This window comes from Heptranchias perlo, chromosome 21 (genome assembly GCF_035084215.1).
Source record: "Heptranchias perlo isolate sHepPer1 chromosome 21, sHepPer1.hap1, whole genome shotgun sequence".
NCBI lineage: Eukaryota > Metazoa > Chordata > Chondrichthyes > Hexanchiformes > Hexanchidae > Heptranchias > Heptranchias perlo.
Genome location: NC_090345.1, coordinates 896,148 through 910,007, shown reverse-complemented (window position 1 = coordinate 910,007; position 13,860 = coordinate 896,148). Strand labels below are relative to the sequence as shown.

At 51.7% G+C, this 13,860-nt stretch overlaps 1 protein-coding gene across 1 annotated transcript in view; it reads left to right on the top strand.

Moving 5' to 3' along the window:
• The window catches only part of rrp12 (ribosomal RNA processing 12 homolog), a 92,749-nt gene extending 87,584 nt beyond the window's left edge, over positions 1-5,165 (top strand). Inside the window, exons 26-33 of the mRNA XM_068002787.1 lie at positions 683-838; positions 1,185-1,351; positions 1,831-1,938; positions 3,299-3,348; positions 3,572-3,641; positions 4,010-4,083; positions 4,406-4,488; positions 4,906-5,165. Of these exons, the coding sequence (XP_067858888.1) occupies positions 683-838; positions 1,185-1,351; positions 1,831-1,938; positions 3,299-3,348; positions 3,572-3,641; positions 4,010-4,083; positions 4,406-4,488; positions 4,906-5,008 (811 nt within the window). The 3' untranslated portion in view covers positions 5,009-5,165. The remainder of the gene's footprint in view (positions 1-682; positions 839-1,184; positions 1,352-1,830; positions 1,939-3,298; positions 3,349-3,571; positions 3,642-4,009; positions 4,084-4,405; positions 4,489-4,905) is intronic.
• The last annotated feature ends 8,695 nt before the right edge of the window (positions 5,166-13,860 follow it).

Below are 13,860 nucleotides of genomic sequence, written 5' to 3'. Positions count from 1 at the left end.
TTCAGTTATCCTTACCACATCTGGCTCCTCGCTACTAATTACTGCCTCCAGTTCCCCCATTTTGTTTTGGATGCTGTGCACATTGCTGTACAGGCAATTTAATTTGTTTATAATAACTGTTCCCCTCACTTTATTTTTAAGTCATTTTTTACTGTATTTGTTCCCAGGCTGTTTGTGTTACCCTTATTCCCTACCTTGGTCTGACCTTGATTCTCATTTCCAATTTCTTTTATCTTCAATTATGTTATGTTCACCAGCTCCCTCCCCCTGTCTTAATAATTTAAAGTCCTAAATGTGACCCTTGCAGCAAGTCTCACAGCCAGGTTGTATTCACAGAGCAGGTGGGTTATTTTCTCAGAAATTGGATGTCAGGACAGTGATCCTTAACGGTGCCCCTGATTTTGTTTTCTGTGCAGCTTATCATTTAGAGGCTGGGTTATTTTTTATGATGCTGTGCTGGGCTAGTGGCAAAACCCGGAGACCGGAGTCTCTGAGCTGTGCTGGGCTACTGGCAAAACCCGGAGAAACGAGCTGCTCATTGCTGAGGGATTAGTACAACGGCTGTAGCTCTGTCAATTTTGTGAATCACCTGATAGAGAGATTGTGAATTTGAAGAATCTTTGTGTTAATCGTTATGCTTCGGTTTGCTTTTCACTAACATCGCCTCTCCCCAACCCTCCAGATTCGAGTTGATTGACAGCATGGTACCAGAGGGATACCACAGAGTGCTTGTCAACATTCGCAAAGCAGAGATGCGGAACAAGAGACAGAGGGCTCTGAAACGAGATGCGACGGGCTCGAGGAGCGAGGACAAAACTCCAAAACGGACCGGGGACAGGTGAGGAATGAAATAATCCCGCAGGAGTGAGTGACCACAGTGGCACTCAAAGGTTCTGTGGTTTCCTTCACATGGGGTAATGGCAGCTCCGTTGATGGGGAGTCCCTCCTTGGCTTGGCAGCTCGGGTCAAAAGCCCCGCCCGTCCCGCGGGGTGTGGGTAGCTAGTGCTGGATCCACTGACGAGAGTGTCTTGCGAGGCTGATCCCGGGTGGTGTCTCACTGAATGAAGCCTTGATTGGGAGATACTGACAAAGGGAACTTATGTATGGGGGTATGGGCCTGTCCCTGGGCCACCCCCGAATCCACTCCTGTATGGCTCAGTCCGTTGCTCTGGTTTTGTTCCAGTATTGAAGACATTTTGGCTGAGACTGATTCAGAAGAGGAGGGAAATGGAAAAGGAGAGAAAGCATCAAAGAAGCAGATGCATCAGAAGAGTCGGGCGTGGCTGAAGGAAGGAGAGGAGGACGAGCCGCTGAACTTCCTGGATCCAAAAGTGGCGCAGCGGGTGCTGGGTGAGGAGGGGGAGGGGCGGCGGGTGCTGGGTGAGGAGGGGGAGGGGCGGCGGGTGCTGGGTGAGGAGGGGGAGGGGCGGCGGGTGCTGGGTGAGGGGGGGAGGGGCGGCGGGTGCTGGGTGAGGAGGGGGGGCGGCGGGTGCTGGGCGAGGAGGGGGAGGGGCGGCGGATGCTGGGCGAGGAGGGGGAGGGGCGGCGAGTGCTGGGTGAGGGGGGGCTGTGGGTGCTGGGTGAGGAGGGGGAGGGGCGGCGGGTGCTGGGTGAGGGGGGGAGGGGCGGCGGGTGCTGGGTGAGGAGGGGGAGGGGCGGCGGGTGCTGGGTGAGGAGGGGGAGGGGCAGTTGCTGCATGGACACTGGGCGTGAGTGTTGTGTGTATCGGTGTCGAGTGCTGGCGCCCTGCTCCCGGTGCCTGGGAGTCTGGGCTGCGCCGGGATTCCTTGCACCTCAGTCAGTGTTGACTCTTTTTTTCTTTCTTGCAGCCACTGAACCCGACCCGAGAAGGAAAACAAAAATCCAACACGATTTCAAAATGACATCAGACGGTCGACTGATCATCAGAGACGGAGAGAAGTCCGAACCAATGAAAGGTGGACATTCCCGCTTTTCTTACAGGGAGCGCCGATGATGACCATTCCCGAGACCCCCCCCTTCCCCCCCCCCCAGCCAATCCCAAGACCCTCCCCCCCCCAGCCATTCCCAAGACCCTCCCCCCCCAGCCATTCCCAAGACCCTCCCCCCCCCCCCCCAGCCATTCCCGAGACCCCCCCCCAGCCATTCCCGAGACCCCCCCCAGCCATTCCCGAGACCCTCCCCCCGGCCATTCCCGAGACCCTCCCCCCGGCCATTCCCGAGACCCTCCCCCGGCCATTCCCGAGACCCTCCCCCGGCCATTCCCGAGACCCTCCCCCCGGCCATTCCCGAGACCCTCCCCCCGGCCATTCCCGAGACCCTCCCCCCGGCCATTCCCGAGACCCTCCCCCCGGCCATTCCCGAGACCCTCCCCCCGGCCATTCCCGAGACCCTCCCCCCGGCCATTCCCGAGGCCCCCCCCTCCCCCCCCCGGCCATTCCCGAGGCCCCCGGCCATTCCCGAGACCCCCCCCCCCTCCCCCCCGGCCATTCCCGAGACCCCCTCCCCACGGCCATTCCCGAGACCCCCCCCTCCCCACGGCCATTCCCGAGACCCCCCCCCTCCCCCCGGCCATTCCCGAGACCCCCCCACCCCCGGCCATTCCCGAGATACCCCCACGCCCCTCCCCGGCCATTCCCGAGACACACCCCTCTCTCCCCTCCCCCCGGCCATTCCCGAGACACCCCCTCTCTCCCCTCCCCCCGGCCATTCCCGAGACACCCCCTCTCTCCTCACTCCCCCCCGGCCATTCCCGAGACTCTTCCCCCCCCCCCCCTCCCCACGGCCATTCCCGAGACACCCCCCACCCCCCCGGGCCATTCCCGAGACTCCTCCCCCCCACCCCCCCGGCCATTCCCGAGACACCCTCTCCCCCCGGCCATTCCCGAGACACCCCCTCCCCAGCCAGCCTGTTATTCTGTGAATCGCTCCCTCTAATATAATGCGACGCACAGTGGGGACTGGAAACATGGAGCAGGTCAGACGGTGGGTTTGGGTTTTGGCCGCAACTCTGACCTGCTGTGTGTCTGCAGCGTTTTCTGTCGTTTAGACTCGGACTCGAGCATCTCCTGCCCCACCTGGGGGGTGGGGGGTTGTGGTTATGCAGGATCTCCAGGCCCGGGGGGGAGGGGGCGTGGGATCTCCAGGCCCGGGGGGGGAGGGGGCGTGGGATCTCCAGGCCCGGGGGGGGGGAGGGGGCGTGGGATCTCCAGGCCCGGGGGGGAGGGGGCGTGGGATCTCCAGGCCCGGGGGGGAGGGGGCGTGGGATCTTGACTTAATCTGAATCTGTGTCGTTGATGGAAATTCCTTTCTAAACAGATTCCGAAGATGAAGCTGATGAAATCTTGGAGGAAGTTGGTGTGAAAACTGTGAGTGTTTTATCCAAGCCTTGTGGCATCAACATCACACATACTGGACACCTCAGCACCATCGCCCTGTCCCAGGGCACCCTTGATACCCCTCTCTTCCCTCCCTCAGCATCTGTCTGTTTACGCCCCCATCAAACTCCACCTGTCCCCCTCCCCCACTGAGCCAACCCCTGTCTCCCCTGAGCCCCATTTTAATTATTGTTTTTAATTTCTCTCCATATAGAAGGCTGTACAGAAACGAAGGTTTAAAAGTGCTGATGGTGATGAGATGCAGACAGATTCAGGCTATAAAGGTAGATGGAGAATTATCCCCATTCCCCTCTCCGAGGTTCAGTATTGTGTTCAATTCTGGAGATGAAGTAAAGGGTTTGTATGTTGATTTGTGGATTACAGTGTGGGGATGGGAATGGGTCCTGAGGGGGAATGTTGAGGGGTCTATTTCTGGTCTGAGGTGGCGTTGCTGGTCCTGGGGTTGAGGGCGGGGCCGGGTGTGGGGCGGGCGGGGGCGGGGCCGGTGTGGGCGGGAGGGGGAGGGGTCGGCACAGGTGTGGGGCGGGAGGGGGCGGGGCCGGACCAGAGGGGGGGCTGCACTGGTTTGGAGTTTTCTTTCTATGCTGCACCCCCCCTCCCCGACTTGACTAATTTGTGATGAATGTTCCAGCCGGAGGCTCCGGGATTCATAGGCCGACACCTTCAAAGAAGAATAAAGAGTACGGTGTGGAATATAAATCAACGGTGAGTGCGCGCCCTGCCCCTGTGTGCGCGCCCTGCCCCGGCCCTGTGCGCGCCCTGCCCCGGCCCTGTGCGCGCCCAGCCCCGGCCCTGTGCGCGCCCAGCCCCGGCCCTGTGCGCGCCCAGCCCCGGCCCTGTGCGCGCCCAGCCCCGGCCCTGTGCGCGCCCAGCCCTGTCACAGACTCTTGGTGCATGGTCTCAATGGGCTGAAATTAATTTAAAGGTGATTGGTTTGTCTCTGACAGGCTTTAATCCTTCTGTTTTCTCACACTCTGCTCTTTTCAAATCTGACTGACAGATTTTGACATTTTCCATGTATTTTCAGAAAGGAGGCGGGGATGTGAGACGGAGAGGGAAACCTGATCCTTTCGCATACATCCCACTCGACAAATCACAGCTGAACAGAAGGTGAGACTCTGTCAGCAAGTGCATTCAGTGCCGGCATTGCTGTGATTGAGGAACTACTGGGAGGGGCGACAAGGCATCCTGCACACCCAGTGTGTGTGTACAGGTGTAACGAGGGGCCGTGCTCACACCCAGTGTGTGTGTACAGGGGTAACGAGGGGCCGTGCTCACACCCAGTGTGTGTGTACAGGGGTAACGAGGGGCCGTGCTCACACCCAGTGTGTGTGCACAGGGGTAACGAGGGGCCTTGCTCACACCCAGTGTGTGTGTACAGGTGTAACGAGGTGCCGTGCTCACACTCGTGTGTGTGTGTGTGTGTGTGTGTGTGTAACGGGTAACGAGGGGTGTGACCTGACCTTTGGTGCCAGGTTTAAATTTTTTTTTGTTTTAAAAAAAGAAAAATATTCTTTCTCTCTGAAGGAAAAAAGCCAAGATTTATGGCCAGTTCAAGGGCCTGGTTAAAGCTGCAGAGAGAGGGGCACAAACCGGCCGGAAACTACAGAGGAAGAAAAGGACGATGTGATGATTTGATCTGCAAGAAGCTGCTGCTATTTGAGAACCTGGTGACTGACTCGCTGCTAATTTGTGCCTCTGTGATGTCTGGACCCAGAATCTCAAATCCCTAATCTTGTTTTTGTGTTGATGGAATGAAATTAAATATTTTCAGAATTGCCTTTAAATGCGACATTCTTTGAAGTGTTTCACCCCAAGGGCAGAATCCCGACTGGGTGATGTATATTATGGTCTGCAAGTTGTTGATGATTCCCAGAATGATCCTGTGACGGGAACTGTTTCTGTGAGTCAGTCCCGAACACAGCTGCCCCTTTCTGCAGTTACCTGCTCCTCGACACCGGTCGTTACACAAAGTCGTACTTTGTGTTTTTAAATAGTGTGAACAGCAGGCAACCAGAACCGGCTCCTGGCGCGCCGCTATCAATTCTAGCAATATCAGTTAATTCAATGCTCGTTAACTCCTTTAAGTATCTGGTGGGTGGAATGAGATTGGGATCATTTTTTGTTGATCAATAGCCAAATGTTGATTGGAACTCTGCATGGTGGTGTGACCATGGAATGTTATCTTTACATAGAATCTACAGCACAGAAACAGGCCATTCGGCCCAACTGGTCTGTGCTATACTCCACACGAGCTTCTCCCACTCTAAATCCCTCTTTCTACCCTGCCCCCATATTCCACTGTTCCCTTCTCCTTCGTGTATTTAAGGGGAGGCTTGATGCATTCAGTGCTCTCTGTTTCAACCACTCCATGTGGCAGCGAGTTCCTCATTCTCAACACGTGTAAAGAAATCCCTTCTGTACTCTTTCTTTGATCTGTTAGTGATTATTTTATATTTATGTCCACTTGTTCTAGACTCTCCCACAAGTGGAAACATCTTCTCTACGTCTACCCTATCAAACCCCTTTATAATTTTAAAGCCCTCTATCAGGTCATTCCTCAGTCTTCTCTTTTCTAGAGAAAAGAGCCTCAGCCTGTACATTCTTTCCTGATAATTGTATCCTCTCAGTTCTGATATCATCCGAGTAAATCTTTTCTGCACTTTCTCCAGTGCTTCAGTATCCTTTTTGTATTATGGAGACCAGAACTATGGACAGTACATACTCTAAGTGCAGTCTGACCAAGGTTCTTCATAAGTTTAACATAACTTCCCTGCTTTTCAATTCTATTCCTCTAGAAATGAACCCAGTACTTTTTCTGCACTCTTTATGGCTTTATCAACTTCTGTTGCCACTCTTCTACCCCATTTAGTTTTTTACCTTCCAAGGAATAAGTGGCCTCTTTATCCCTCGACCAAAATGAACCACCTCACACTTCACTGTGTTGAATTTCATTTGCTGTTTATCCACCCATTTTATATCTTCCTGCATTTTGGTCCAGTCTCCACAGGTAGGACCAGGAGTCAGTGAATTAAGAGGAGAGAGGGCAGAGGAGCTGAGATAGAGATTGAAATCACTGAAGAAGTAAAATGCAGAGAGTGGGGGGTGGTGAATTTGATCCACTGGTAGAGTCCAAGGGGACAGTGGAGGGGGTGGGAAGGGAAGGAGTTTGGCATGGTTAGCTCCCAGTGAGCGGGAAGGTTGGTGAGAGAGTAGGATGGGGCAGTTGGGGTTGCTGCTTGTAAGGAGGCAGCGACGAGTGCTTCAATGGCCCTTTTGGAGAATGCTGAGAGGCACAGAGGGAAGCTGTGGACTTATCCAAGGGGGAGTCAAGCCTGGGACAGCGTAGGAAGGTCTAGGAGTAGTGAAGGGTTAGGGGAGAAATGAACGATGGCATAACTGGGTGACAGGAATGTGAGGAGACAGGAGAACATAGGAACAGGAGTAGGCCATTCAGCCCCTCGTGCCTGCTCCGCCATTTGATAAGATCATGGCTGATCTGTGATCTAACTCCATATACCCGCCTTTGGCCCATATCCCTTAATACCTTTGGTTGCCAAAAAGCTATCTATCTCAGGTTTAAATTTAGCAATTGAGCTAGTATCAATTGCCGTTTGCGGAAGAGAGTTCCAAACTTCTACCACCCTTTGTGTGTAGAAATGTTTTCTAATCTCGCTCCTGAAAGGTCTGGCTCTAATTTTTAGACTGTGCCCCCTACTCCTAAAATCCCCAACCAGCGGAAATAGTTTTTCTCTATCCACCCTATCTGTTCCCCTTAATATCTTATAAACTTCGATCAGATCACCCCTTAACCTTCGAAACTCCAGAGAATACAACCCCAATTTGTGTAATCTCTCCTCGTATCATTCTAGTAAACCTACGCTGCACTCCCTCCAAGGCCAATATGTCCTTCCGAAGGTGCGGTGTCCAGAACTGCTCACAGTACTCCAGGTGCGGTCTAACCAAGATTTTGTATAGCTGCAGCATAACTTCTGCCCCCTTGTACTCTAGTCCTCGAGATATAAAGGCCAACATTCCATTTGCCTTCTTGATTATTTTCTGCACCTGTTCATGACACTTCAATGATCTATGTACCTGAACCCCTAAGTCCCTTTGGACATCCACTGTTTTTAACTTTTTACCATTTAGAAAGTACCCTGTTCTATCCTTTTTTGATCCAAAGTGGATGACCTCACATTTGTCTGCACTGAATTCTATTTGCCACAGTTTTGCCCATTCACCTAATCTGTCAATATCGCTTTGTAATTTTAGGTTTTAATCTACACTGCTTACAATGCCACCAATCTTTGTGTCATCGGCAAACTTAGATATGAGACTTTCTATGCCTTCATCTAAGTCGTTAATAAATATTGTGAATAATAAATATTGTGAATAATTGAGGTCCCAAGACACATCCCTGCGGGACTCCACTGGTCACATTCTGCCAATGTGAGTACCTACCCATTATCCCTACTCTCTGTCGCCTTTCGCTCAGCCAACTTCCTAACCAAGTCCGTACTTTTCCCTCGATTCCATGGGCTTCTATCTTAGCTATGTGGGACCTTATCAAATGCCTTCTGGAAGTCCATATAAATAACATCCATTGACATTCCCCTGTCCACTACTTTAGTCACCTCTTCAAAAAATTCAATCAGGTTTGTCAGGCACGACCTACCTTTCACAAATCCATGCTGGCGCGCTCTGATTAACTGAAAATTCTCGAGGTGTTCAGTCACCCTCTCCTTAATTATAGACTCCAGCATTTTCCCCACAACAGATGTTAGGCTAACTGGTCTATAATTCCCCGGTTTCCCTCTCCTTTCTTAAAAGGCGGAGTGACGTGCAATTTTCCAATCTAAAGGGACAGTTCCTGAATCTAGAGAACTTCGAAAGATTATAGTTAGGGCATCCGCAATGTGCTCACCTACTTCCTTTAAAACCCTGGGATGGAAACCATCTGGTCCTGGGGATTTGTCACTCTTTAGAGAAGCAGTTGAGAAAAAAGAGCCGATAAGAAATTAGCAGAGATATTTGGTACCATCGACAAGGCACAAGTCAGGAGTGTGATGGAATACTTTCCACTTGCCTGGATGAGTGCAGCTCCAACAACACTCAAGAAGCTCGACACTATCCTGGACAAAGCAGTCTGCTTGATTGGCACCCCATCCACCACCCTAAACATTCACTCCCTTCACCACCGGCGCACAGTGGCTGCAGTGTGTACTATCCACAGGATGCACTGCAGCAACTCACTGAGGTTTCTTCGACAGCACCTCCCAAACCCGTGACCTCTACCACCTAGAAGGACAAAGGCAGCAGGCATATGGGAACAACACCACCTGCACGTTCCCCTCCAAGTCACACACCATCCCGACTTGGAAATATATCGCCGTTCCTTCATCGTTGCTGGGTCAAAGTCCTGGAACTCCCTTCCTAACAGCACTGTGGGAGAACCTTCACCACTGAGACTGCAGCGGTTCAAGAAGGCGGCTCACCACCACCTTCTCGAGGGCAATTAGGGATGGGCAATAAATGCTGGCAACGCCCATGACCCATGAAGGAATAGAAAGAAAGGTATGTGGGACTGATGTGATGGGTGGAATTTTTTGTCAGCACAAAGTTGTAGCAGGAGGACAGAGGCATAAAAGCGTCCATGGAACTGGATTAATACAAGATCCTTCACTGGCACAGACAGTTAAAGAGCAAAAGTAGCAAGGAATTCTTGAATGACATCTGAGAGGGCTGAATTAAAATAGTAAACAGGATCAGAGCGATTACTGATGTGGGAGGATGAATGTTTGGGAGTTTAGCTCGATTATCTTAAAAGTTCATGGAGTATTTGTAGAGAATTTTAATTCAAGAGAAAGAAGGAAAGAACTTGCATTTCTACAGCGTCTTTCACAACCTCAGGATGTCCCAAAGCGCTTTGCAGCCAATGAAGTGCTTTTGAAGTGTAGTCACTGTCGTAATATAGGAAACACGACAGCCAATTTGCACACAGCAAGGTCTCAAAAGCAGCAATGAGATAAATGGCCAGGTAATCTTATTCCCCAGGACACTTGGGAACTCCCCTGCTCTTCATACGCACCTGAGAGGGCAGATGGGGCCTCAGTTTAACATCTCATCCAAAAGGCGGCCCCTCCGACGGTGCAGCGCTCCCTCAGTACAGCCCCTGCGACGGTGCAGCGCTCCCTCAGTACAGCCCCTCCGACGGTGCAGCGCTCCCTCAGTACAGCCCCTCCGATGGTGCAGCGCTCCCTCAGTACAGCCCCTCCGACGGTGCAGCGCTCCCTCAGTACAGCCCCTCCGACGGTGCAGCGCTCCCTCAGTACTGACCCTACGACGGTGCAGCGCTCCCTCAGTGCAGCCCCTCTGACGGTGCAGCGCTCCCTCAGTACTGACCCTCCGACAGTGCAGCTGCCTAGTTCCTAAGCTCTGGAATTCCCTCCCTAAACCACTCTACCTTTCTCTCTTAAGACGCTCCTTAAAACCTACATCTTTGACCAAGCTTTTGGTCACGTGTCCTAATATCTCCTTAAGTTGCTTGGTTTGAAAGTTTGTTTAATAACGCTCCTGTGAAGCGCCTTGGGACGTTTTACTATGTTAAAGGCGTTCTATAAATGCAAGTTTTTGTTGTAGCACTCCCTCCTCACTGCATTGAAGTGTCAGCCTGGATTATGTGCTGAAGTCTCTGCAATGGGACTTGAACCCACCACCTGGAGTGGTGACGCCTGAAATTAATGGATAGGGTGAACTTGACTGCAGGTTGTCCGTGGTCTGTGGAAGGAGATTGGTTGGATGGAGTTTGACCAAGTGAATTCTCTGTCATGCTGTTTTACTGAGAGTGGGGGCAATACGGAGGCCCAGGATGGCATTCTAGTTCCTGCACGATAGTGACAGTCCACTAATCAAAGAACGGGACATGAATTCAGAACACTCTGCTTATTGTTTGTTTACTAAGGAAATGGATATTGTACCAGCAGATTATGTGCAACCAGTAGGTTATTTGCTAAGTTTAATGTTATACTTTAGAACTGAATTTATTACTTTTGCAATTCAACGTTTCCTCCTTGTGTCTCTGTCCTGTTTCCCAGTGCAGAATGTGCCTCAGTGTGCAGGAGGGTGAGCAAGATACATCCTTCGATGTAATGCCTGCCATTTGAACGCTGGATGCAAAGGACTCTGGTTAGTTCTAGCATTACCACATTTAAAGGTAATAGCTGGGGCCTGAAATTATTTTGATAGTGTCATCACATTATTTCAGTTCCTTGAAAGGATTTGGTGAGGATTGCATGGGTTGACTGACACCAGTAACATGCACAGGCAGGCACCCTTGGTGCTGATCTTATCATCACCTGGGCAGTTCAGACATTGGTTTTGTGCACCATGCTCTCAATTCTCGATGTCATTATAAAGTAGGTTATGAAATAATTCTTCTCAAGCTCAGGCATGTCGGTCAAATCTCTCTCTCGTGCCAAGTGTTGTCAAAAGCAGAGCTGAAGTCAACGCAGATCAGTCTCACATGGCTGTTAGGTCCAGGTCAGCTCTATCAACCTGGCCCCCGGTACAGCTCTGGTGCCAGGGTCCAGTCTCACACTACCCGTCCACACTGCTGTCACATTCCTAATGCCAGCCTCAGCCTCCTTTCACACTCATTGGTCTAGATGGGTCAGAATAGATAATTGCTCAGGGAGGCACTCAGCCACATGTACCCTGCCTCCTTGTGTCTCTGTCCTGTTTCCCAGAGCCAGGACCTGTTGGGGTAGAATGTGCCCCAGTGTGTAGGAGGGTGAGCAAGATACATCCTTCGATGTAATGCCTGCCATTTGAACGCTGGATGCAAAGGACTCTGGTTAGTTCTGGCATTACCACATTTAAAGGTAATAGCTGGGGCCTGAAATTATTTTGATAGCAAATCCTCGCAGAGCCTGTCCTGCACAGGCAACAGAAGAACAAAATTTTTTAAAAACTTTTTGCAGCAGCATGAAGCCTTCCAACATCACCACACTGCAGTGGCCCTGAAGGTGGGCAGAGTTATTGATACATCTCTGGTGGGCAGTTATTGGTACATCTCTGGTGGGAAGAGTTAGATGTGCACCTCTGGTGGACAGAATTAGGGGTGCACCTCTGGTGGGCAGTGTTGGGGGTTCATCTCTGGTGGGCAGTGTTGTGGGGGGGGACATCTCTGGTGGGCAGTGTTGTGGGGGGGGACATCTCTGGTGGGCAGTGTTGGGGGTTACTTCTCTGGTGGGCAGTGTTGGGGGGGGGGACATCTCTGGTGGGCAGTGTTGGGGGGGGACATCTCTGGTGGGCAGTGTTGGGGGGGGACATCTCTGGTGGGCAGTGTTGGGGGGGGACATCTCTGGTGGGCAGTGTTGGGGGGGGGGACATCTCTGGTGGGCAGTGTTGAGGGGGGACATCTCTGGTGGGCAGTGTTGGGGGTTACTTCTCTGGTGGGCAGTGTTGGGGGGGGGGACATCTCTGGTGGGCAGTGTTGGGGGGGGGGACATCTCTGGTGGGCAGTGTTGAGGGGGTACATCTCTGGTGGACAGTGTTGGGGGGGTACATTTCTGGTGGGCAGTGTTGGGGGGGATACATCTCTGGTTTCCTCATAGCAGCTGAAGATCTGTCCAAAATCAGTCGCAGTCTTTGCTCGATCCCCTCCCTTTGTTGATACCACGCCACTCGACCTTCTTCGCAAAGGCACATTCCAGAAGGAGATGGGTGACGGTCTCATCTCCACCACAGCCTCCTCGGGGACAGCGCGCGGTGGCACTAAGACTCCGGGAGCGCATGAAGGATCTGACGGGACGGGCCCTTACCACCACCAGCCAAGCCAGGTCTTGGTGCTTGTTTGAAAGCTCTGGCGATGAGGCGTTCTGCCAAATGACTTTGACAGTCTGCTCGGGGAACCAACCAACAGGATTCACCATCTCCTTTTCCCGCAGGGTCTCAAGGACGTTACGTGCGGACCACTTGCTGATCACCTTGTGGTTAAAGGTGTTTTTCTGCACAAACATTTCCACGAAGGACAGGTGGGGCAGAACGGTCCAACTGGATGAAGCGTTCTGTGGCAGCGTGGCCAGGCCCATCCTTCTCAACGCTGGGGACAGGTAGAACCTCAGCACGTAGTGACACTTTGTGTTTGCGTACTGAGAGTCTACACATAGCCTGATGCAGCCCCACACAAAAGTGGCCATCAGGATGGTTAGTAAGTTTGCAGATGACACCAAGATTGGTGGCATTGTGGACAGTGAAGAAGGTTATCTAGGATTGCAACGGGATCTTGATAAATTGGGCCAGTGGGCTGATGAATGGCAGGTGGAGTTTAATTTAGATAAATGTGAGGTGATGCATTTTGGTAGATCGAATCGGGCCTGGACCTACTCCGTTAATGGTAGGGCGTTGGGGAGAGTTATAGAACAAAGAGATCTAGGAGTACAGGTTCATAGCTCCTTGAAAGTGGAGTCACAGGTGGATAGGGTGGTGAAAAAGGCATTCAGCATGCTTGGTTTCATTGGTCAGAACATTGAATACAGGAGTTGGGATGTCTTGTTGAAGTTGTACAAGACATTAGTAAGGCCACATTTGGAATACTGTGTACAGTTCTGGTCATCCTATTATAGAAAGGATATTATTAAACTAGAAAGAGTGCAGAAAAGATTTACTAGGATGCTACCGGGACTTGATGGTTTGACTTATAGGGAGAGGTTGGATAGACTGAGACTTTTTTCCCTGGAGAGTAGGAGGTTAAGGGGTGATCTTATAGAAGTCTATAAAATAATGAGGGGCATAGATAAGGTAGATAGTCAAAATCTTTTCCCAAAGGTAGGGGAGTCTATAACGAGGGGGCATAGATTTAAGGTGAGAGGGGAGAGATACAAAAGGGTCCAGAGGGGCAATTTTTTCACTCAAAGGGTGGTGAGTGTCTGGAACGAGCTGCCAGAGGCAGTAGTAGAGGCGGGTACAATTTTGTCTTTTAAAAAGCATTTGGACAGTTACATGGGTAAGATGGGTATAGAGGGATATGGGCCAAGTGCAGGCAATTGGGACTAGCTTAGTGGTATAAACTGGGCGACATGGACATGTTGGGCCGAAGGGCCTGTTTCCATGTTGTAAACTTCTATGATTCTACGTTGGGCACGTTTTTCCCCCTTTTATCTGGAGATTTGTACATCATGTCCCTGCGGACATGGTCCGTTTTTGATCTCCAGATAAAATGGACGATGCCTCGGGTGACTTTCAGCGCAGGAGTGAGGTATGGGCCAGACCTGCGCCACATACGGCAACATAGAGAGCATCTCGCACCTGATGAGCAGGTTCTTGCCCACGATCGAGAGGGATCGTCGATCCCACATCCTAGTTTCTGCTTCACCTTAGCAATACGCTCCTCCCAGTTCTTGGTGCACACTCCGGCCCCCCGAACCAGATCCCCAGCACCTTCAGATAATCCGACCTGACAGTGAAGGGGACAAAGGATCG